Source organism: Dasypus novemcinctus, chromosome 7 (genome assembly GCF_030445035.2).
Source record: "Dasypus novemcinctus isolate mDasNov1 chromosome 7, mDasNov1.1.hap2, whole genome shotgun sequence".
Lineage (NCBI taxonomy): Eukaryota > Metazoa > Chordata > Mammalia > Cingulata > Dasypodidae > Dasypus > Dasypus novemcinctus.
Window position 1 is genome coordinate 120,327,151 of NC_080679.1, and position 25,817 is coordinate 120,352,967.

Sequence of the window (25,817 nt, forward strand, 5' to 3'; positions counted from 1 at the left end):
TTTATTTAGTATCCTAGAAACCTAGGTAGATAACATCCAAGCTAAAATAAAATTGAAAACATTATAGTTTATATAAGGAAGATTCTTTTTCCTTCCTTTACAGGAGGCTAAAGCCTCTTTTCTTTAATAAAATTCTAAAACTGTGAATAATCTTAAAAGCACACTGACTTTTAGGTTCTGGAATATATTATAATTGTTTAAGTTGTTTTAGTTATAATGTAGAAAATATTTTTCCATAGCTTTTAAGGAACTTTCCTTATTGAAATTTTGAAATAAGATTAGTAACCACTCTTATTTTAAGTATGCTAAACGTTTAAATTGGGGGATTACAGGCAAACTGATTCCTAATTCCCCAGATAAGTAGATAGAATTTTAATCTGTCACACCTATTTCCTCCCTCATAACTCTTGCAAAGGGATGGACCTGGGGCTGGATAAGTCAAAGAACTTCAGAAGAACTTTTTCCTTTTTCCAATAGTTTCTGTATTCAGATTTCTACATGACCTTTCCATCCTGCTTAATCTAATTTGGGCTCCAGGAATATATTCACATATATGACTACATATTTAATTTTTAACAATTAGAATAGAGCTCTTTTAAGAATTTTCATTTGTTAATTGGATATTAAAATCCCAATGTATGAAGATATACACTGAACAAATAGGCAGACACAAATAGAAGTTAGACACAAACATACAACTCATTGTTACTTATAAATTGCATTCCTCTACAAAATAAGTGTAACTGCAAAATAACTATTAAAAGATCTCTTTGAAGGCTATTTCTAATTAATTTGAACTGTGACCATGCAGTTTTGCTTAAGAATTTCATTCCTTTTAATTATTAGCTTATAACGAAATTTTCCCCAATTTACAACATTTTCCTTTACTTCAGAGTTTTGCTTGTTTCCCATTCTGACTTTGACAGACTTTGGTGAGCAATATTAACTCCAGTATATACTCACTGAGGCCAGTGAAGTCTCAGAAACCTTGTTTTTCTCATGATTTGCTGCTTTGAGGAACATCAGCCTTGGAGGTGATAGTCCTCCCACTCTCCAGTCCTCAGAGATTACAAAACTCAGGTAGCAATGGGACTGGAAGAGTGGACGTCCAACGCAGCAGCAATCTAGTCCACACCTGGAGTCAGGAGAGAAAGCACAGTCATTCATACCAACAGAAGGACACGAGACAGGGGGGTCTTAAATGTGTCCTTCCCTGAGCCTTGCGGAGCAGAAGTTGTCATCAAATAGCCATAAGCAAAGGCAAACTCAGTTTAGAATTATCACCACAATAGCTGAAGTATAACCACAAGGTGAAGCTGGTAAGCTAGCCACAAAATAACCATAATCAAAGGTAAGTTTAGTTTAAAATTACCATTACTGTACCAAGCATAAGCAAGGGTGTGACTAGACCTATAAAAACCATAAACGAAAGTAAATTAGTCTAAAATCCTATCACAGTAATACTTCTGGGCTAAATCTACCCAGTTACAGCAATTTTAACTTTTGCTGTTTTATAATAAAAGATATCTATATAATGATATTACTTAAAGTTTCTAGTAATTTTTTTTCTTTAAAAACAAATTGGGTGCTTTTGCTTATTAACTAAGCTATTAAAACAAATTTTATTAGTAACAACAATGCTAACTTTTCCAGTTGAATCAATTTCACTTATAATTTCTTCATTTTTTATAAGATCCATTTTTATATTTTTTAAAGATACTTAAATTACATAAATGTTACATAAAAAATATGGGGGATTCCCACATGCACCACTCCCTACCCTTTGCACATTTTCCCACATTAACAACATCCTTCATTAGTGTGGTCCATTTGTTACAATTGATAAACACATTTTGGAGCATTGCCCCTAAGCATAGATTATAGTTTACATTGTAGTACATACTCTTTCTCGCACAATTTTGTAAGTTATGACAAGATATATAATGGCCTGTATCTGTCATTGCAATGACAATTCCCAAGCCCAAAAATTGTCCCCATATGATACCTATTTTTCCCTCTCCTTCCCCTCAGAACCTCTAGTGGCCACTGTCTCTACATCAATGATAGATGTATGAAGATATACAGTGAACAAATAGGCAGACACAAATAGAAGTTAGACACAAGCATACAATTCACTGTTATTTATAAATTGCATTCCTTTACAAAATAAGTGTAACTGCAAAATAACTTTTAAAAGATCTCTTTGGAGGCTATTTCTAATTACTTTAATTTGAACTGCTAGAATCACAATAGATCTATGTAGAATAACTGTAAGTCTATCCTTTCTAGTCCATCATTCATTCCCCAATCCTGAGGATTCTGGGACGGTGATTCCCACTCCTCGTCTAATTGATAGGGGGCTTAAATAGATGGGACTAACTTGCTTGAGGTTGTAGACTCTCTCTGTTGCTTGGAATAGTCACTGTCCATCATCATTTCTTTGGTAGTTGTCCTGTATGAGTCCAGTGATCTGGAGAGTAGGTGTTGCAATGCTGTTGAGATTCAGGACCCAACTGGCACATGGAAAGCCCAAAGATTTAAGTGCTAGATCAACTCTAGTATGAATTATAGTTTCAAATACAAAGTGCAGAAGAGCCATGTATAGGGAAACTACAATTGAATCCAACTATCGCACTGGAGAGGATAAATTCCAAAATAGGGCCCTCTGGCAGGGTACCAAATTCCTGAGCTCTCTGTCCTGCCTATAGTGTCTGGGTGTCTCCAGAGCCCTCAAGAACCTTGATATTTGAAGCATTATTTACTGTGGCAGTCAATGAGACCCTACTGAGTTGTGCAAAAGTGTAACCTCTGGAATGACCTCCTGACTCACTATGAAATCTCTTGGCCATATAAACTCATTTCTTTACACTTTCCCTCTTTTGGTCAAGGTGTTTTTCCAGTTGCATTCCTACTTGGTGCTTGGAAGTAATCCCTCAGTGCCAGGGATGCTCATCCCTGGGAGTCATGACCCACGCTATGGGGAAAGTACTGTTTTTATGTGCTAAGTTTGACTTAGAGAGAGGCCACATTTGAGCAACAAGGACACTCTCAGGAAGTAGCTCTTAGGCAAAATATAATACTAGGCTAAGTTTCAGTTTCAAAAGTAAAGGTTCATAAGTACAGTCATCTATATCAAGGGTCCATCCTGCTTTACTAGTCACTGCCCCTGTACTCAGGGGATTTCTGCTGTTCCATTAGAGAATATGGCAGAGCTCCCCAGGATGGGAATTCAATATTCATTTGGTTATTGTCTGAATCTCCACCCACTGACAATGCCTTATGAACAGTTGAACACATTCATATGCCTTATAGGTATTCCCCAGGTGAACCTCCACCCATGTGTCCCCCATCTCAAAACCCCAAACCAATGATCCTCCTCTGCTACAGTTGTGATCCAAAACTTCTTCAAAATTGAACCCAACATAATAACTGAAAATAATTAATAGTATATTGACAATAATAATAGTTTTAAAAATAAAATATAGGATACAGAAACATTTTTTAAAATTTGAAATAATAAAAAATATATAATTTTTAAAAAAATTTTCTACCTTATGTCTTTCATCATGGTAAGAGCTGTTGTCTTGTATGTACAGACATTTTCTTTCATTTATTCCCACAATGTCTTATTATTTTCATTTTGTCTTCAAAGGAGTTTTAGTTTACAGAAAGGTCATGTATAGAATATAGGTAATTCCCATATACCAAACACCCTCCTCCCTTTTCTCCTTTTCCCTATTAATAATATTTTACATGTGAATGGTACATTTGATGTACAAATATTGACACATTGCTAATAACCACGATCAATGAGTTACATTATGGTTTACATTTTGGACCATACTCTTTTATAGACTTTGATGAAACTTAACATGGTCTATATCCATCATTGCAAGATCAGGTAGAACAATTCCATCACCCCCAAAAAGCGTCATGTTCCATCAATTCTATTCCTCCCTCCCCTCCCTTTGAGACCCATGGTAACCATCAAGATGAACTCTTTGAAGGGAAAGATTCAAATTACTTGTAACAAAATTGAGGACTTAACATACTGGCCTATCTGCCCCTATTAGACACTGCCTGTACTCTTGAGCTACTCCTGCCCCTCTATTGGAGAACATAGTGGGGGGTGCACCACCTTACTGCTCATTATGTAGGTCTCCACCCACTGATACAACACACTATGACACAATAAACACTACACACTCCCTAGAAGCCTGCCTCAGGTGTGCCCTGTCCTGCATGCCCCCATATCCAACATCTTAAATCAGTAACTCTCCCCTGCCATATTTGCCAAAAGAATATTCTCAACATTTAGTTTCAACCACAAACCTGCAAATCCCCAAAATTCACCTGCTCCTGCCCCCAATGCTCTCCCTAGATCTCTGGACAGTCCAATCCACCCTCCTTACCCTCCTGACCTCACAGAACATCACTGCCCAATGCATTTTCAAGACTGTAGCTCTGTGTATCTGCTCAATTTGCTTTATTCATATCCGTGAGGTCATGTAATAATTTTCCTTCAGTGCCTGGCTTGTTTCATGCAACGTAAGGGCTTTAAGATTCATCCATGTTATTCCATGTGTTAATATTGCATTCCTTCTTACAGTTGAGTAATATGCCATTGTATGTATATACCGCAAATTTTTATTCATCTGTTGATGGACATTTGGGTTGTTTCCCACTTTTGCAAATAGTGAATAATGCCATTATGAACATTGGTGTGCATATATCTGCTCATGTCTCTGCTTTCAATTCTCCTGGCTATATACCCAGCAGTGGGTTGGCAGGATCATATGGCAGTTCTATAGTTAACTTCCTGAGAAACTGCCAAAGTGTCCTCCACAATGACTGCATCATTCTGCATTCCCTCCAACAGTGATAAGTGATCCCATTCTCCACATCCTCTCCAACACTTGTAGACTACTTTTTTATTAATAGCTGCTAGACTAATTGGTGTAAGATGATATCTCATTTTTGTTTTGATTGCATTTCCCTAAGATGTTGAACATCTTTTCATATGCTTTTTAGCCATTTGTATTTCTTCTTTGGAGAAGCCTCTTAAAATCACTTGACCATTTTTTAAATGGGTTGTGTGTCTTTTTTATTTTCGAGGTATAGGATTTCTTTTTATATGTGCTGGATATTAGGCTCCTATCATATATATGGTTACCAAATATTTTCTCCCATGGTTAGGCTGCATTTTTACTTTCTTGACAAACTTCTTTGAGGTACAAAAGTTTTTAATTTTGAAGAGGTCCCATTTATCTGTTTTTTTTTAAATTGTTCATGTTTTCTGTATAAAGTTCATGAAACCATTTCCTAATACAAGATCCTGTAGATGCTTCCCTACATTATCTTCCAGGATCTTTATGTTCTTGGCTCTTATATTTAGACCTTTGATCCATCCCTGAGTTAATCTTTTGGTATGAATATTCAGTTCTCCAAGTACCATTTCTTGAAGAGGCCATTCTCTCCAAGTTGAACAGGCTTGGTGGCCTGTCATGTATTGGTTGACTGTATGTGTAGGAACCTAGATCAGAACTCTCAATTTGGTTCCATTGGTCACTATATCTATCCTTCTGCCAAAACCATGAACTTTTGACCACTGTAGCTTTGTTGCATGTTTTAAAGTCAGGTAGTGTGAGTCCTCTGATTTCTTTTTTTTTTTTTTTTTCCAATATGTCTTTGGCTCTTCAGGGCCCCTTGCCCTTCCAAATAAATTTTGTAGTTAGCTTTTTCAATTTATTATTAAAAATGCTGTTGTAATTTTTATTGGGATCACATTAAATTTGTAAATCAGTTAGGGTAGGATAGACATCTTAATGATGTTTAGTCTTTCTATCCATGAACAGGGAATATTCTTCCATTTACTTAGGTCCTCTTTGATTTCCTTTAATAGTGTGTAGTTTTCTGTGTACCAGTCATTTACATCTTTCATTACGATTATTCCTAGGTATTTGATTCTTTTAGTTGCTATTGTAAATGGGTTTTTTTTCTTGATTTACTCCTTAGAGTGCTCATTATTAGTGTACAGAAATGCTTCTGATTTTTGCACATTGATCTTATAACCTGCCACTTTACTGAACTCATTTATAAGTTCTAGAAGCTTTGTTGTAGATTTCTCAGGGCTTTCTATGTATAGGATCATGCCATCTACAAATAGTGAAGTTTTTACTTCTTCCTTTCCCATTTGGGTGCCTTTTATACCTTTTTCTTGTCTAAGTGCTCAAATTAGTATTTCTAACACAATGTTAAATAAGAGCAGTGACAGTGGACATCATTGTCTTGGTCCATATCTTAGAGGAAAGGTTGTAGGATTTCACCATTGAATATAATGTTAGCTGTGGGTTTTTCATATATACCCTTTATCATATTGAAGAAGTTTCCTTCTATTCCTATCATTTGAAATTTTTTTTTTAATCAGGAAAGGGTGCTTTATTTTTTCTAATGCTTTTTCTAAATCTATGGAGATGATCACGTGATCTTTTTCTTCCAATCGCTTTATGTGGTGTAGTACATTTATTTTCTTATGTTGAACCATCCTGCATACGAGGGATGAAGCCCACTTGGTTATGGTGTGTAATTCATTTGATTTGTTGTTTTATACAATAATCAAGTATTTTGTTGAGGATTTTAGCATCTATGTTCATTAGAGAGACTGGTCTGTAGTTTTCTTTTCTTGTGGCATCTTTATGTGGCTTTGTATTAAGGTGATGTTGGCATCATAGAATGACTCAGGCAATGTTCCCTCCAATTCTATTTTTTGGAAGAGTTTAAGCAGGATTGTTGTTAATTCTTTCTGGAAGGCTTGGTAGAATTCACCTGTGAAGTCATTTGGTCCTGGACTCTTCTTAGTTGTGAGGATTTTGATGATCAGTTCTATCTCATTAATTATGATTTGTCTGCTGAGTTCATCAATTTCTTCTTTAATCAGTGTAGGCTGCCTATGTTTTGCCTATTTCCTCTAAATTATCTATCTTGTTGGCATACAATTTTTCAAAGTATCCTCTTATGGTACTCTTTATTTTCTGTTGGGTCAGTGGTGATATCCCCTTCCTCATTTCTTATTTTACATAGTTGCATCTTTTCTCTTCTTTTTTTTTTTTTGGTAGTCTAGCTAAGGGTTTGTCAAATTTATTAATCTTCTTGAAGAATCAGCTTTTGGTTCGGTTTATTTTTTCTAGTGCTTTCTTATTTTCAATTTCATTTAACTCTGCTCTAATCTTTCTTTATTTCCTTCCCTCTACTTCCTTTGGGGCTACTTTATTGTTTCTTTTTCTAATTCCTCCAGGTGTGCAGTTAGGTCTTTGATTTTAGCTCTTCTTTTTCAATATAAGCATTTGTGGCTATGAATTTCCTTCTCAGTACAGCTCTTTCTGCATCCCATAGGTTTTGATATGTTGCGATGTCCTTTATATTCTTTTCAAGGTAGCTACTGATTTCTTTTGCAATTTCCTCCTTGACCCATTGGTCATCTAAGATTGTGTTGTTTACTTCCATATCTTTGTGCCTAATCTGGTTCTCTGCCCCTTATTGATTTCCAACTTCTTTCCACAGTGGTCAGAGAAATTACTTCATATAATTTCAATCTTTCTGAATTCATTGAGAGTTGTTCTGTTGCCTAGCATATAGTCTATCCTGTAGAATGATCCATATGCACTTGAGAAGAATGTATATCCGGTTGCATTTGGGTGTAATGTTCTGTATATGTCTATTAGGCCCAGATCTCCTATGTGTTAATCAAGGTCTTTGGTTTTTTTTATTGATTCTCTATTGAGATGTTCTATATAATGGTAATAATGGTGTATGAATCCCCCCCCCCACTGTAACTGTAGAGGCATCTATTTCTCCACAAAGTTTCTTGATTGTTTGTCTCATGTATTTTTAGGTGCCCTTGTTTGGTGCATAAATGTTTATGCTTGTTCTTTCTTCTTGATAAATTACCTCTTTTATTAATATATAGTAGCCATCTTTGTCTCTTACAATAACTTTGCATTTAAAGTCTATTTTATCAGATAACAGTATAACTACTCCTGCCCTTTTTCTGTTATTGTTTGCATGTAAAACTGTTTTCCAACCATTCACTTTCAGCCTCCTTGCATCTCTGGATTGGAGGTGGGTTTCTTATAGATAGCATATAGATGGGTCATATTTCTTATCTATTTTGCCAATCTGTGTCTCTTGACTCAAGAGTTTAATCCACAGTGGACTTACTGATATTCTATTCATGAACTATTGTGATTAGTAATTGAAGAAAATGTGGCATTGATGTGGAGAAAGTGGCCATGGTGGCTGCTGGGGGTAGGGAGTGCAAGGAAGAGATGAGATGTGGGGGCATTTTCGGGGGTTGGAGTTGTCCTGGGTGGTGCTGCAGGGACAATTACCAGACACTTTATATCCTACCATCACCCACTGGGTGGACTGTGGGAGAGTGTGGCCTATAGTATGGACCATTGATCATGAGGTGCAGCAGTGCTTAGAGATGTATTCACCAAATGCATTGAATGTCTCATGATGATGGAGGAGGTTGTTGTTATGGGTAGAGGAGTGGGGTGAGGGGGTGGGGGGTATATGGGGACCTCATATGTTTTGAATATAACATTTAAAAAATAAAGAGAAGAAAATCTAAAAAAAATTCAATATTATTACTGTCAAGGAATTACTTACATTAGCCATATTTTCTTTAGGTTTATGTATGCCATATGTTGTTTTTATTTTTGTTTTTATCTTTTTAGTTGTTCTAACACTCCCCTCCAATTCTCTTTCTCCTGTTTTTTTTTTTTTTCTCAATGTTTCATGTTTCTTATTGACTAACTTTCTTAATTTCTTTTTATCTGTGAATATTTTGAACTCTCCCTCATTTTTAAATATCAACTTTGCTGGAAAAACAATTCTTGGCTGGAAGTTGTGGTTTTTTTTTTTTTTTCTTTTTGCACCTTGACTACATCATACCACTGCCTTCCTGTCTTCTTGGTTTCAAATGAGAAATCAGCACTTAATCTTATCAAATTTTTCTTGTATTTGATGAATCTCTTTTCTATTGCTGCTTTCGCTATTCTCTCTTTGTCTTGGGCATTGGACAATTTGACAAGAATGTATCTTGGAGTAGGCCTATTATGATTTATACTCTCCGGGGAAATGCTGCACTTCCTGGACATGTACATTCATGTTTCTCAATAGGGTTAGGGAATTTTCAGCCATTATTTCCTCCAACACACCTTCTGTTACTTTTACCTTCTCTTCTCCCTCTGATAAGCCTATAATGTACATGTTTGTGCATTTTTAGTTGTCATTCAGATTCCTAAGTCCCTGCTGGATTTTTTCTATCTTTTTACCTATCTATTCTTCTATCTGTGTGATTTCAGATGTACTGTCTTCCACATCACTGATTCTTTCCTCTGCCTATTCCAGTCTGCTGTTATGAGCTTCCATTGTTTTTATTTCTTGAATTGTTCCATTCATCACCATCATATCTGTTATCTTTTTAAAATATGTTTAAATTTCTTCAGCATGTTCTCCCAGTGTCTTTTTAATATCCTTAATCTCTTCCTTCACTTCATTAAGTTGATTCATGGTTTGAACATCTCTGATTAGTTGTTCCATTTTCTTCATCTTCTCCTGTTTTTTAGTTTGTTCATTGGACTGGGCCATGTCTTCCTGTATCTTAGTATGGCTTGTGATTTTTTGTTAGTGTCTACGCATCTGTTATCTCTATGGGTTTATTTGGTTTATCAGTTTCTCTTTCTATTCTAGGGTTTTATTTTGTTGTTGATTTTGTTTGTGGTAAGGTCTCACCTTGACACTTCATTTCTTTATTCTATTTCCTTAATCTTGTCTATGTTCCCTTGGGAATAAAAAAATAGGATCAGAGAAAAGGAAAGAGATAAGAAGAGAAAATAATAATAGTGAAAGTTAGAAGAGGAACTGAACAAGACCTAGGAAAATTAATCATTACCATGAGTAAGAAGTACAGAGGAATTAGAATAAAAAAGTTGAATAGAAACAATGAAACAAGAAACAAATTATAGAAAAATATATAGAATGAATTAAAAGGTTGGAATGTTGAAAAGAGAGGAAAAGAAAAAAGAAATAGAAAAAAAGTAAAAAGAAAGAAACAGAGAAAAAGAGAGAGAGAAATAAAAACAAGAAAATTTGAAGACCTAGCAGTTTGCTAGAGTCCTGCTGATTAGGTGCCTATCTGTCTCTGCACCCTTCCTAATATAATTACCCCTTTACCTGGGTGGCTGCACATGACAGCCTGCCTGAGGAAATCCTCCACTCCTTCTCCCCATCAGGTCGAGGTCCCTTCTGAGATTCAAAGGGGGCTCAGCTCTCCAAACTCACTGCAAAAATCACTCTCCACCCTTCCAGGCTCCTTTTCCTCTTAGGGAATGCCCCCTCACAATCCATTCAGAGCAGCAAGCCAGGAGCTCCACCTAGGCTATTTGTCCTGAGAGCAAGGTATACGTGCCTTCTCCAGCCACAGTGGCAGGCAACTCACAGTTTTTCTTTGGCTTCTTTATCATTCTAGTTCCCTCCTAGATGACTCAGAGCACCTTCCTGTTCTATGTATATCAAATGTAGCTTGTTTAGATAGGTCTCTACCTTCTTTCAATCTTTTTTTTAATGTGTGAGAGTGTCACACTCTGCCTACCTACTTCAGTACCATTTTCACAGAACTCTCTGTGATGTCTTTTACACATCAAATTCAGTTGCACGATAGTACTGACATTTAAAGACTCAAGTTTAGGTTACCTTTCATTGTTATCCAATTTGTTACAGTTAAACCCCAAATCTGATTTATGAGTTCCTAGGCACATGCAGACTGACAAAATTAAACACAGATTTAAGGGTTAAACACAACATTAAGCACAGATTAGAACAGAAGAGAGAATTTTACATGCTTCGTTTAGCTTAGTGTAAGATCTGCCTTTAGAATCACCTAAACACAAAGCTCCCAATGTCCTTCCATGGCAGAAACTGTGTGCAGGACCCTCCAACTTCATTACTCCAGGAAAATCCCTGTTCAGCTGTCAAGTATGGAACTAAGGTGTCCAGAGAAACCCTGTGAAGGCTTTTGCTGGAAGGACTGAAATGTTACAAGGGAAAAGGCAGGGAGCTAGGAAAGGCCAGGAACCTTTAAATCTTAAATGATAGCATATGCAGATGTTCCTTATTCTATAGGAGAGAGGTTTAGTAAATGACCTAGATCCTCGTTCCTCATTAACTCCCGTCATTAGGCACAACCAAGGTTAGGAGAAGTTCAGAGTGCAGACTAGGACTGAGTAATTGGCTTCCGTGTCACTTAAGAAATTAACAATCTTACCTGCCATGTCAAAGGTCATTTGAGCTTCCTGGTTGATGGTTCACACATGGCTTCAGACACTTTCTGTCCTCCTCTGGGGCAAGGCTCCAGTGGTCCACATGGAAAGAGAGCATCAGACTATGTTCCTGCTGATGTGTAGACTGGATTTGGGTAATCCTGGGGTGACTGGTGCCTTTAATGGTGGCAGTCCAAAATGAGCCTGTCCCAGGCTCCGTGTCTGTCTCTCCTTACCTTTTCCATCTTTATGGCATGGTGTCAATGGTTAAAAACTTAAAAACTGAGAGGGCTGTTTCTAAAAGGAAGTTACTGAAACTCTGGGGACTAAGGGAAAGTTTTTGCATCTTTCTATGGAATCCAAGGCAGACTGGATTTCCTAGGACAATCTGTCCTTCCCTAAGTTAGGATCTACCAAAAGAACCAAAAGGGTAGTTCTTTTTTTTTTTTTTCTTCTACCAGCTTTCTTTGAAACAAGACTGGGTTTTTAGCTTCGACTTCTGATGCTAAGCTGAGCTTTTAATTGAACAGTTTGGTAGTGCATATCCTTATCCTTTTAAGGAGACATGACCACGTGGTCTCTGGCCCTCAGATCTTTCTGTCCTCGCCTCTCTTACACAGCTTTAGCTGAAATTCAAGCCCCAAACACAGCTCACTCTCAGCCACACTGTGGCCACATGGTATGGCAGGAAAAGTCTAGTCTCTTTCTTTTTAGGCTATCAGTAGGCAGGTTGTCCCAATTAGAAGATACCGATTATTCTTGGGGAAGATAAACATGTTTGTCAGTCTGGGTGGCCTCCCACCACTAGACTTGGTTGGATGGATTGCTCACTGAGCCAGTGTCCTGGAGGTTGGCAGCCCTGCTTGCTGTGCCCATGGTCTGGAGATCAGGAGCCTTATATCTCTGGGCTTCCCCAGAGCTTTAAAGGTCTTAGGAGACATTTGGGTCTGGTTCCCACACCTAAGCTCCCAAACCAGGCTTTCCAACTAGGAAAAGTACCTTTTCTTTTGCCTACTATGCTGAGATCTTAGGGAATAGCCATGAGCAAGGTCATCTCATGACCACTCCCAGGGCCCAAGTTCCACAGTTACAGGCAAACAGCCTCAGGGACCCTGGAAGTAAACAGTGTCTCCCTAATAAAACAAAAGAGGGCACAGACAGGCTTTCATGAAAATTCACCAGTTTCCAGCCAGGGTTGGGGAGCGCCACTTGCCTCTCCATCACCTGCCTGGTTTGCCAAATAATTTTATTGGATGGCTCTGGTTTGGGGTTTCTAGGTTCTTGGCTCATGTTGCATAAAAGAATTTAAGGACACACCATACCATAGTCAAGGGAGTATTAAGAAACAAGAAAATGAAAATTGTACATGGTCCAAGGCATGACTTTGGGCATACTGCAGGGTGAGTTGCACACATGGGACCCTAGGTCAAGGCTTTTTAAAGCCTGTTTGCTCTTCTGATTGGTTGCCCCACCTGTCATTTTTTCAGGGGCCAATGGTGAAGGATATCTGGGGCTTTCCCTTGACCCTGAATGGGATTCTCATTCCAAGTGAGACTCTCATTTCAGGGTCTTGGGGAATCCCTAGGTTTCCAGGAGAAGTCTCATGACCATCTGGCTTGTCAACCATGTTGATTAGCATGGTGAATAATTAAAGACTCAATATAAGTTCTGTACATTCTAGAAGTAATATAGCATAATATTGCTAAGTAGAGAAAAATTTGCATCACCTCCTTTACAAAGTTAAGAGAAAAAAATTTCACCATCCTTTCTTTCCTAACCCATCTTTTGCAATTTTTCTCATTTCCTCTCTGTTTCACTCCTTCATCTCAATTCTTACTATTTTATTTAGTAAGAACCAAAATAATAGAGCTATCTATGTTCTTCACATGGTCTTATGTTTGGGGCTTAATGTGACTCCTCTGATGGGTGCTGTAATCTTTGCTAACGTGGGTGCTGTAACCCTTGTTAAAATGCCCTGTTAAAAGAAACAGGATTCTTTTTCAAGTGTTACTAAAATCTCTTGAAGATCACACATTTGCAACCAGGTATTTAACACACCATTTCCCACCATCTCTATGAGTGGGTGGGTGATGTAATATCCCCTTTGTCTCCAGTCACAACCACTTCAAGCTGCATTTCTTCCCTATCAGAATTATTGCTCAGTAAATATTGTTTTTTGCAATCATGTAGAGGATACAAAGGTAATTCACACTTGGACTCGGTGTCATTCTAGTAAGAAAAGGAGAAATATATGTAAGATATTTATATAGATATACTATAGTGACAAGTGTGTTAAGAGTTATAAAGTAACCTATCAGTGGGATGTATTTCAACTGAGGTGACCAGAGTGAGCTCCATGCAGGGGCTGCATTAGAAGGAGAGTCCCCACTTCACTCAGGTTGGTATCTACTGTGGAAAAAAAAAGTGCAAAATACACAAGGGAATTCATTTAATTTGATTGAAGTACAGACTCAATAAAACGAAGTAGTGGGAGAGAGGAGTGGAAAAGCATGAAGTCAAGACACCAAAATCCTTGATCATCAAATCAAACAGTTTGAATTTTATTTTACAGGCAATAGGGAGCCACTGAAATTTTGAACAAGACAGTGGTATAATCACAATTTTGCTAGGAATAGATTAGATTGAATAAGAGATGAGATTCATGGCAGGGAGAGGGGTTTGGATATTATAGCAGTAAGGAACAGAGAAGGTAACCAACTTTTGAATTGGAGTTTTTATTTCTCCCTAACACCAGTTCCTGGATCTTCTCAAAAACATATACATACCTTAAAGTAGAGATTTTCTTTCAAAGTTGGGTGAATAACTGTTTTTTTCCGCTTTTTCAGATTTTTCATTATTCGTATACTGCTTCATATGTGATTTACAACATTCACACTAGGTAAGTTCTTTCACTGTCTGGTTTCATGAGCAATTGCCCAACTAAATTGTTGGTGGACAGGAGTTTGTTCATGTAAAACTATTTACATTTTTTCAAGGGAAGTTTGGGAGTTAAATCCTCCAGAAGTAGAGGACTCCGTCTTGCAGTATGCAGCCTGGGGCGTCCAAGGACAGCAGCTGGTAAGCACAGACTCATGTTTGTAAGCACAGCCCTGTGACCACGGCCCTGTGGCAAATGCTTTCAGAGACGAGCTCTTTGTTAAAACATGCCCTCTTACACGTGATGGTTTACAAAGTACCTTCCTACCTTACTATTACACAAGAATGTGTCAAATGATCTCATATTATTTTATCATTTAATTAAAAACAAAATGTTTGTAGAGTCACATTTGATAAAACCATTAGTAAATAATGAAACATAGATAGGAGCCCAGAATTAGTAGGGTCTAGTCTTATGTATTTTCTGTTATACAGATTGTCAATTGTCATGCAAAACTAAAAAAAAAGAGTTATTATTCTTAAAAATAGTTTCAGGAAAAAATTTAAGGCAGAAGTCTACATGTGACAATATTCTTTTAAGAGAGGATTTTTCTTCATATTATATTTAGAAGTAATTATAAACTGAACAATAGAATTTCTTATTTTAAAAGCAATATAGGGAATACTGGAAGTATTCTTATACATGTCTCCTGGTATCATGTAAAGGACTTTCTCAAGGGATTACTGTCCGAGGAGTGATGCTGCTTGGTTAAATGGCATGCATATGGTCAAATGTATTAGGCATTGTCAAACTGATTTCTGAAGTGTTTATTATTTATGCTCCTATGAGCAACAACGTGAGAGTTCTCTTTCTTCCATATCTTTACCAACTTACTGGTATGAAATAGTATTTCACTGTAACTTTATTAATATATACTATTTCCTTGATTTCTAATGAGTCTGGGCAAATTTTTATTTATTTACTGTCTATTTATTTATATTCTCCCATAGGTGAAATACCTGTTAATATATTTTGCCCATAGTTTCATTTGTTTGTTGTTTTTCTGTTCTGTTTTATTTATTTTTTTGGTCTTATTTCAATTACAAAATATTTATATATTTTTATATTTTGGACACTGATACTTTGTCAAATCTATCTTTGCCCACTTTCTGGCCTTACATTTTACTATCTTTAGATTTCATTTCTATGAATAAAAGTTTTAAATAAATGCAGTCTGGTTTGCATATTTGTATCTTATTTTTTAAATTCTTATAATTAATTCATAAATCTATATTTCAATCATCTTAAAGAAGTTTTGTGAGATGTACTCTTTCTATTTAAGTCCTTGATCCATTTGAAATTGGTTTTTGAATAGGGTATTAAACCACTATTCATTTTTATTATATATTTGTTCCCTTTGGCCAACAGGTTTCCCAATAACTTTTATTGTCCAGCCAATTCTTTAGCTACTCTTCTACAGTGTGATGTTCCACATATACATGAGTCTTATTCCAGCTATTTTGTTCAGTTCACCTATTTGTCTATCCATGTCCCTAAACAATAGTGTGTTAACTGAAAGCCTTCATACACGATAAGGCTGTTGCCTATCTTTCATTTTACATGTTGAAATGGATCCTGACTTTGACTTTTTTTTTGCTTCCTACTCTATAATATGAATTGGCTTTCAAGTTACACACATATACTCACCCACTGCTGGGTGAATGGCATTACTTTGAATTTATATAATAAATATACGGCTTCTTCCATTTCAATATTTATGCTTTATATTTCCTTTTCTAATCTTACTGTACCGGATGGCCTTTGAATGTGTCTAGCTGTGGTGTTTTGTTTGTGAGAAGATTTTTAATAATTGAGTCTATTATAGTTATAGAGTTATTTAAGTTGTGGATTTTTTAAATAAGTTTTGGTACTATACATCTAAGAATCTATCTCACTTAAGTTTCCAAATTTTTAGCGTACTAATTTTAATAACATTCACATATATTTTTTTATTCTCTGCATATGTTGTTATATTTCTTCTTGCCTAACAATTTAGAAATGTAAGCTTTTAAAATTTCTGTTCAACCATGTTTCTCTTCTCAATCATGAGATTTTATTTCTCTCAAATTCTTTTTATTTCCCTCCTATTATTTTCTTTGGGTTCATTCTGATATGTTTTATTCTAACTTCTTATGTTGAATGCCTTATCAGTGTTTTTTTCCTAATATAAGCATTGAAATTGATAGATTTCTTTCTAAATTCTCCTTAATCCTCATTTCAAAAGTTTTACAGCAGTATGTTATTAGCATTTAGATATTTTAAAATGACATTGTGATATCTTCTTATTTCAGGTGGATTATTTGAAGTTTGTTTTTAAATTTACGAAAATGTAGAATTGATTTTGAATCTAAGTTTTAGAATTGTTTTTAAGATTTATTTTATTTTTATTTCTCTCCCCATTCACCCCACCCCCAGTTGTCTGCTCTCTGTGTCCATTTGCTGTGTGTTCTTCTGTGACCACTTCTATCCTTATTAGCGGCACCGCAAATCTGTGTTTCTTTTTGTTGCGTCATCTTGCTGTGTCAGCTCTCCGTGTATGCGGTGCCTTTCCTGGGCAGGCTGCACTATCTTTCGCAGTGGGTGGTTCTCCTTACGGGACGCACTCCTTGTGCGTGGGGCTCCTCTATGTGGGGGACACCCCTGCATGGCAGGGCACTCCTTACGTGCATCAGCACTACCCGTGGGCCAGCTCCACATGGGTCAAGGAGGCCTGGGGTTTGAACCGCAGACCTCCCATGTGGTAGGCGGACTCCCTATCCATTGGGCTAAGACCGCTTCCTTAAGTTTTAGAATTTTGAGACAAGTCTTCATAATAGTGAATTTTGAAATTAATGAGACTTGTTTTATGGCTTAGTCCAATTTTTATACTATTTTTTAATGCATTCTCCATGTGAAATGCACTGTGTTCTTGTGTATGCATTTTAGATCAGTCTTAATTATTATATTGTTTAAGACATATGTCCTAATACAATGATGATGGATATGTGATTTTTTTTACTATTCTGTCAACTTGGCATTTTATAATATGAAACCATATTGTAAGAGAAAATTTTAAAATATTAACTCTTTTTAGTAAATTGAAGCTAACATTTCTTTCAATAGTTGCTTACCCTATTTATTTTTAATAATGCTGAATTACCAACCCTATCTTTTAAGAGACGTTAGAATACTCCAGGTTTTGATTTTTTAAAAATTAGAATAGCTGCTTCAACATCTGATTGGTGAGGTTTATTTCTTATTTTCTATGAACCTCAATTTCTTCATTTATGAAGTAAAGATATCTATACATCTTGTCGTTCTGACAAATAATTGGGGAGATATAAATATTTTCTTTAATAAGGTGCCTGATATAAACATATTTAATCAGTGTTGATTGAATTGCTCTAATTATTATTTTTATTCAGCTTTAAACCTAAGAAATTACTTTTTGAAATCTAAGAAATTGCTTTCTTAAGTTGACTGGTGAAATTGGGAAGTAGTAGTAGATATTTCACATTACAAGAGGCTTGAATAAATAGTAAATGTTACTGTCAGTGGAAAAAGTTTTGGACTATGAAATATTCTGAAAGTGAATAGACCAGAAATACTGTCTCTGCTAGTAGTTGATTTTATGACCCTTAGATGAATCAATATCCCCCTCTGCACCTCACCTCACCTTCATCGTCAGTAAAAATAAGGGCATTTGACTCTGTTTCTTGGCCTCATTCATATCAAATATTATAGTGTTCTACTTCTTTAAAATACTGACATTATTCATTTGGAAAAAAAAATTCACAATGGTTCCTCTCCAATTTGGGAGATTGAAAAACAGTTAAGGAGTATTTGTCATGACAGATTTCATTCATTAAAAACAACTTAGCGTACCACTATGTAAGATTTCCAGAGTCAGCCAAGCTACAGATTAATGTTTTGGCAAATGAAAACATTATTCACAACCCAAAACTGTCACTGTGCCTTGGCAGATGTGTCCCTTAAACACAAAAACTAAATGGTAAATGTAATATTGAAATAAAATATAACTTACGTTATAGAAAATAGGCAGCTGTAAAATGTTACGTTAAACATTCTTTTAAGTATTCCACTTGCTTGACACTGTTTTGTGTACTCAGATGTAAGGTACATTGATAAAACCTAAGTTTTACCCTAAAATGTACAGATGCATGCACAAAGATGCCAGACATTAGAGTTGAAGCTGCTTAAACCTGTTTATAACTGTGTGTTTCACAAAGTTGTACATAGTACTCTTTTTCACTATCATATTCATGCTAAATGGCTGGGTAATTGAATAAATAATTGCAAGAAAAATAAGGCTATACCCTGAATGAAATATCAGTGTAATTTTCCCAAGTCCATAAATTATGAACAGTATGATGCCTTTATCACGAAGATATTAATATCTAGGGAAATGCATTTCAACTTCCTTTATAGGACTGTCTCTAGGTTCTTTATGACATTCTTGAGGAATGACAGCTAAAGCTGCAGGGAGTGTGCTAGATATAAAGATGGAAGATTTGATTATGAGAAAGCATGTAATGAATGTATTTGTGGCTAGTGGTAGACAAGCACCACTAAGTGGGCACTTGCTCTAGTCCTGATTCATTCTCATGATGTGAGCATTTGGCCAGAGACAATTCACAGCAAGCAAAATTTCAGAACCCTGAAGAACACCAAGGAACCACATATTTGTGTTACTTGGGAATTCTTTTTTTTTTTAAGATTTATTTATTTATTCCCTCTCCCCCCCCCCCCCCCCGGTTGTCTGTTCTCTGTGTCTGTTTGCTGCGTCTTCTTTGTCCGCTTCTGTTGTTGTCAGCAGCACAGGAATCTGTGTCTCTTTTTATTGCGTTATCTTGTTGTGTCAGCTCTCTGTGTGTGCAGTGCCATTCTTAGGCAGGCTGCACTTTCTTTAGCACCGGGCGGCTCTCCTTATGGGGCACACTCCTTGCATGTGGGGCTCCCCTATGCGGGAACACCCCTGCGTGGCACGGCACTCCTTGCGCGCATCAGCACTGCGCATGGGCCAGCTCCACACGGGTCAAGGAGGCCCGGGGTTTGAACCGTGGACCTCCCATGTGGTAGACGGACGCCCTATCCACTGGGTCAAGTCCACTTCCCACTTGGGAGTTCTTTTGAAAATCGTGAAAATTTTGTTTGGTTTTCTTATTTTTCAAGCCTGAAAGAAGCCCACACCTATGTTCAAATAATAACAGTTTAACAATGGAAGGCAGCATTACTAATTGTATGCAGAGTTGTTCTTTAAGATACTTATAAAAATCATAAAATATACTGAAAACTTTTATAAAAATCATTGGTCCTGTCATAGATGCCAGATGGCAGGTGTTTTAATCCAGGGTCCAATACTAACCAGATATTGGCCATAACTTAATCTCTCCGTTCTGAAGTTTCCTCGTTGGTAAAATGGGGATAGTGTGTATTTACTAATAATGATCTTTTTCTGAGGTTTAATTTATTACTTTAGATGGAAATAATTTTCAATAATGCCTGGCATGTAGTAATTATTATATGTTGATTTTTATAATTATTCTAAGAAAGAGATTAAAAATCCCATGTTGCTTGAGCTGAAGCTTCCTAGGGAAAGTTAGTTGCACTAGTTTTGTGGAGAACTAAGCCTAAATTCTTTGTAATTGCGTTTTCAAAGTCCTTAGGGGAAGCTTTAGGAAGAATTCAATATTTGTCAAGGTTCTACGTGTGTGTGTATGTGTGTGTGTGTGTATAATTCAATTTAAGTAAAGGACATATTTCTGCAGATGATATCCGTTTCATGTGAAAGTAGCAGACTTTGTCAATATTTGAAGCCATCAGCAAACTCAGTGATGTGATTTTATTAGAAATGAGTCATTACAATGCTTTTAATTAGTTTTACATTCAATAAATTTCCAATCCTTAATTTCCAGTTTCTAGTTTGAGTTGCTGTAAAAGAAATTCTTGGCTATAAAGAAGAGAGGTAAAAGATTGCCATAATTTATAGAAGAGGGCCTGAGTGAAAACTCAGAGGATAAAGAATTTCAGTAGCACTCTGTGTGTAGATATGGCAAACTTGGTGGAAAAAAAATGGCCCTGAAGTGATAGCACATACATTATTCAGAGAAGGTGCTGAGTAGATCACATCTGCTATAGTAAATGTTTTATAAAAAGATATAATGGGTCCTAAGACAGTAAAAACTTTCAATTGAATATTAGGCATTCAAATGAAAAGACTTCTGGTTCAAGAGACTCTCTTTCTTTTTAAAAATTCCTTTGTCTAATAAAAACTAAAATCAATCATTGTAGAAATCTTTGAAAATCCATACAATTATGTAAAAAAGAAAATGTACTCATGTGTAATTCCATCACCAAAATTGAAGGGTTTTGAAAATGTGACGAAGAGTTTGTGCTTAAGAGGTAAAAATATTTTACTGATTAGAACATGTCTAGAATCAGAAAAACTCAGCTCATGCCTGGATTTTCTCCTATTGTATGACTTAAAGTTGACAGCTCTAAGCATAGGTTTACTCATATTAAAAAGGGGAGATCCTCCTACTACTCCCTGTGCTGTTTGAGGTCTCAGTGAGATATGGTGTATTTGACACTCAGCACAGTAAGCATTTAAAAAATGAAATGATAGTTATTGTGTTGATTTCTACCTCTCCTTCTCTACAATAACTTGTATACTTTGGATCTCATCATTTCAGATCTAATTGTTTTAGTGGCTTATTTGCCTAGCATTCTTCTCCAACCACTAGCCTCTCTGCTCCATGACAAGCTACAGAGACAGGTGTTTAACAATGTGTGTCTTTAGTGGGCTCCAGGAAGGTTACAAAATGTCATTGAAGAGGCATGCAATGTTACTGACATGATATACAAGATATGACTAATGTCACACATTACCTGGCTCCTGCCACTCCATCACAGAAATACTGATTTTTCTTCACCTGACCCAAGCTCTTTGTAGTTCTGCGATGATGCACCTTTATGTCTCTGAGCTATTTCCCTTTATAGATCCAGTCAATTTCTTTTTTTCCTTCAAAATTCTTTGTCAAAACCTTTCTCTCCACTTTTCTGATAATTCTTTCCAAACTCTTACTCCATGCTAAGTGAATTGCTTGTTTCTCAGGATTCTAACATTCTTTTATTTTAATTCAAATTATTTAGTATTCTTATATTATTTATTTACACTGCTATCTTCTATCAATGACCTACAGTCATTTCCAGAGCAGGCAGGATGCAGAATATACTAAGTATCTCTCTCTGTCTCTCTTCTTCATAAAAATTACTGAGTATAGGCTTAATATATATTTGCTTGTACCAAGAAATTAATGAAAGGCTGATTGGTATTCCTATGGATAATGGGAAACAAATAAGGTTCTGAGAGCAGCATGATATGAAAAAGTCATGTATAAAAAGATGGATCTAGCAGGATAGTTCAGGATAGACTGTAAGCAACTGACTCTAGAGTCAGGAAGCTCAGTTTAGAGGCCATTATTATAATCCATAAGAGAATGTGTTTATGAAATAAATAAAACAGACCTTAAACTAAGATGGAAAATTTGATGACTGTCCAACAATGAATATTACTTTGGAAGTACTCATTTGCGAAGATCATATTCTGTAAATATTAAAGAAGTTTATTTTTATAAATACCTGAAAAATATTTAGACTCATAAGCCTCTGACATCGCTAATTTTTTTCAGTTTGTTTAGGGTAAAATAAAATCTAAATATCTATCCTTCTAATGGCATAAAGTTTGAAAATAATCCATGAAAAACTAGATGTTTGGAGAAATCACTTTTCCAAAATGTATTGACGTATTGACTATATATGTATCTATAGATTTTTTTTTCATTTTTATTTTGAGATACCAGGGCTGGGGATTGAACCAACCAGGGACATTGTGTGTGGGAAGCCAGTGCTCAACCACTGAGACACATTGGCTCCGCTCCCCTGAGTTAGTTTTTTTGTTTGTTTTGTTTGTTGTTTGTTTTTGTTTTTTAGGAGGTACCAGGGACTGAACCTGGGACCTCCCATGTGGGACACAAGCATTCAACCACCTGAACCACATCTGCTCCCTGACTATATATTTGAAAAAATGTAATGTTAGGTAATTTTCAAAATACAAACAAAAATGATCAAACTCTCTTTATTATTTATAGTTTTACTAAGACCAGAGAATAGCCTTAAAATGTTATTAAGACTTTAAATGATTAGCAATGGTTATTGTCCCTGGTAGAATTTAAATTTATTTCATATAACTGCTTACTTTATTCATTAATAAAAATTTTGAAATATTTTATTGACTTTTCCAGTTTGACTTCCCCTTCTTTGTATTGTTTGACTTAGCATTTTTCAAACATGTCTTTGAAATCTCACATTTCTTAATATATGTAATCTAAAGCTTCTCTAAAAATAAAGAAAAAATCAATATGATTTGCCCCATATCCTGTGATATATCTTCATTCAATATAAAAGTAATTATTTTAAAAACAAGTAAAATACAATCAAGAACTATATGATAAACGCCTGCAAATATAAGAAATGTTTATATTTCACACATGTGCATAGAGAAACAGACACGCTACAGTTAATGCAATTTACCTTCTGTAATGATGACCCTGGGCTTAGAGTCCTGGATAACAGAGCTCTATAGGAAATAGAGAAGGAAAAGAGCCCATGAAATGCAAGTTGCCGGTTTCAGTTTGTTACTAAGGTGTGTTTGAGTGTCATTTCCTACCTAGTACATTGATGCAGGAAGATTGTTGTGGAGTGAAGAAAAGAAATTTTCACCTAGGCCTTATCTCATGGGTCATAGGGGAGTTTCATGCAGGAAGTGACAACTGAGTTGAGTTTTGGAGTTATATATCAGGGAAAATTCAGACCTTTATTTAAAGTTACCCTTCTGGACTCTAAAAAGATTACCAAATATAAAATAGAGTAGAATGGATTTATATAGAATTATAAGTTTTAATTATATATTTTTTGCTTTGTGTTTTCTCATTTTAACCACTTTAGGTGTATTCTTCCGTGGTATTAATTGCATTCTCATTATGCTGTACCATCATTTCCATGAACCATTGCCTAGACTATTTCATGACCCCAAACAGAAGCTCTGTACCTCCTACTCAATACCTCCCCATTCTGCCCCTAGAAACCTCTAACCTTTCAGACTCTACAATTTGGTTATTCTAGGTATTTCATATCAGTGAATTCATATGATATTTGTTCTTTTGTGCGGCGGCTTGCTCGGTCGGTAGAGGTGGGGTCTGGCTGCGGACGAGGGGTCGGTCCAGCTTAGGACGAGGGGTCGGTCCCACTTGGGACGAGGGGTCGGTCCGGCAGCAGACAAGGGGTCGGTCTCACAGGGGTTGCACGGTTCGGCTGACGGGGTCGCCCGGAGAAGCAGGCAACGAACTGGGGACAAGGGAGCCCAGGCCCTTGTCGGGGGCTCTCAGGACTGGAGGGCACATGGCAGAAGAACTACCGCGGAGACAAGGTAAACACGCAAGTCCACTTTATTGAGGGAGAGGCAACAGTTTTATAGGGGCTGGGGAAGGCTGATTGGTCGAAGCCACGCCCTGTTCTGATTGGTTGCCGGAGAAAGGTCAGTGGGAGGTACTGGAAGGGGGAGGGGTGGTGGTTAGGGATTGGCTGTTGCTGTTGCTGGGGGAAGGGGCAGGGTTTAGTGATTGGTGGCTGCTGTTGCTGGGGTAGAGGGCAGACTTGAGTTTCCTGCCTTGTGCCTGGCTGTTGCTGCTGGGGGGGGGGGGAAGGTAGACTGGAATTTTCCGCCCTGCGCCTGCGCAGGGAGAAGGAAGAAGAAGGGTGCCGCCCCACAGGCATCCTGTGGCGCCATCCAGGAGGAGGGGCGACCGCGGAAGCATGGCTGCCGAGAAGGGGAGACCCGAGGGCACTCTGCGCCCATGCCGAGCTTCCTTCAGGGGTGGCGGTGAGTCCGACCAGCCACCCTATTATGGGGGCAGCGGCTTGGCCTGCCGCGGCCGCTCCCCTGCCAGGCCAGCAAACCGCACTTCAGCCTGAGGGGTGACCGCACTTTTGCATGTGGCTTATTCACTCAGCATATTGTATGTAATGTTCATCCATATTTTAACATGTATCAGAACGTTATTTCTTCTTACAGTTGAATAATAATATTTCTTTGTACAGATATGCCACATTTTGTTTATCCATTCATCTGTCAATGGACACTTGGGTTATTTCTCCTTTTGAGCTATTGTCAATAATTCTTCTATAAACATTGATATACATGATTGTTTATATTTTTATAACAAAATTAACACATAGATATTGGTTCCAAATGTGAGAAGAAAAAAAGAATCAGGGAAGCCATGAACATAAAACACACCAGCAGATTTGTACTAGAAGAATGATTGTTTCCTAGTTCTAATAGAAGCTCCTAAACCTTTCCCTAGACTGAGGTTTAGGAATAATGAGGTAAATGACATAATTATGTTTTCCTCTGTTTGTTTTCCAACGTAAGTAATAATACTTGAGACACTTCTTGTTTCATATTGCTCCTAATGTGAAATTGAATAGTAAATTGTTGAGTAAGAGGAATAAAGGTTTCAGGATTGTGAGTTCTCTGGCTATAGAACTAGTTTGTGCATAATCCAATGTAGTGAATGCTTTCCACAGTTCCTGCTAAGCAAACCATTTGAAAGGAATAGCAATTAAAGGAATAGTCAGTGAGAGTTCCTAAGTATTAGACCCTTTTCCAGTTTTATAACAACTAGGTCTTGCACACCTGTTATTCTTACTTTTAGCCATGCACGTTTTTCCTACTGGTAGGCAAGGTTAGGATCAGCATTCTAAATAAAATCTTTTAAAAATAATAAGATTCTGATAGAGTCTCTTGTTAGATGTGAACTGCTTGTTACAACCCCTGAGGTAAAAAAAGATCCCATTTAGAAAGAGTTTAGTATTTGAGCGATTTACCGTATTTTACTAAATGGCGTGCAGAGAACTCCCTGAGGAGAACCTTGGCCTGGATGAAGGTCAAGATACTTCACATCAGAAATAATTTCATGCATCCTTTGAAATGCTACAGTAAAAGCCTTCCCTTTTTCCCACCTTACAAACAACAAGGAAAATGAAAATGTGAAAATGAAACTCCATTTTTGTTGAAACTATTTATCAGCCACAACATAATCTTTAAGAATCTGAATTTAAAAATCACCAAAGTCAAGAGTGAATTGAAAGAAAACTTGTGCAAATTTTGAGAAACAGAGAAATAGACAAATTAACAGTTTTATTGATAATTTCAACACCACTCTTGCAATAAAAGTTGAAACATATAAACAGAAAATCAGGAAGTATGTAGAAGATTTGATCAGTGCCATCAACTGACTTGAAATAACTGGTATTTACAGAACACTATACCCAATGATTGCAGACTTCATGGTATTTTTAGGCACACTCCCTGGGCCATAAAACGAGTCTCACTAATACAGAATAACTGAAATCACACAAAATAGGTTCTATGACCACATTTGGATTAAATTGGAAATCAATAAAAATAATATATCTTGAAATCCCCAAATATT

At 36.7% G+C, this 25,817-nt stretch overlaps 1 protein-coding gene across 3 annotated transcripts in view; it reads left to right on the forward strand.

Moving 5' to 3' along the window:
- Window positions 1-25,817, forward strand: part of DPP10 (dipeptidyl peptidase like 10) — a 1,447,377-nt gene that overhangs the window by 1,268,062 nt on the left and 153,498 nt on the right. For all 3 annotated transcript variants that reach the window (XM_058301104.2, XM_004458043.3, XM_058301105.1), the window contains exons 6-7: window positions 14,171-14,223; window positions 14,321-14,402. In XM_058301104.2, the coding sequence (XP_058157087.1) occupies window positions 14,171-14,223; window positions 14,321-14,402 (135 nt within the window). The remainder of the gene's footprint in view (window positions 1-14,170; window positions 14,224-14,320; window positions 14,403-25,817) is intronic.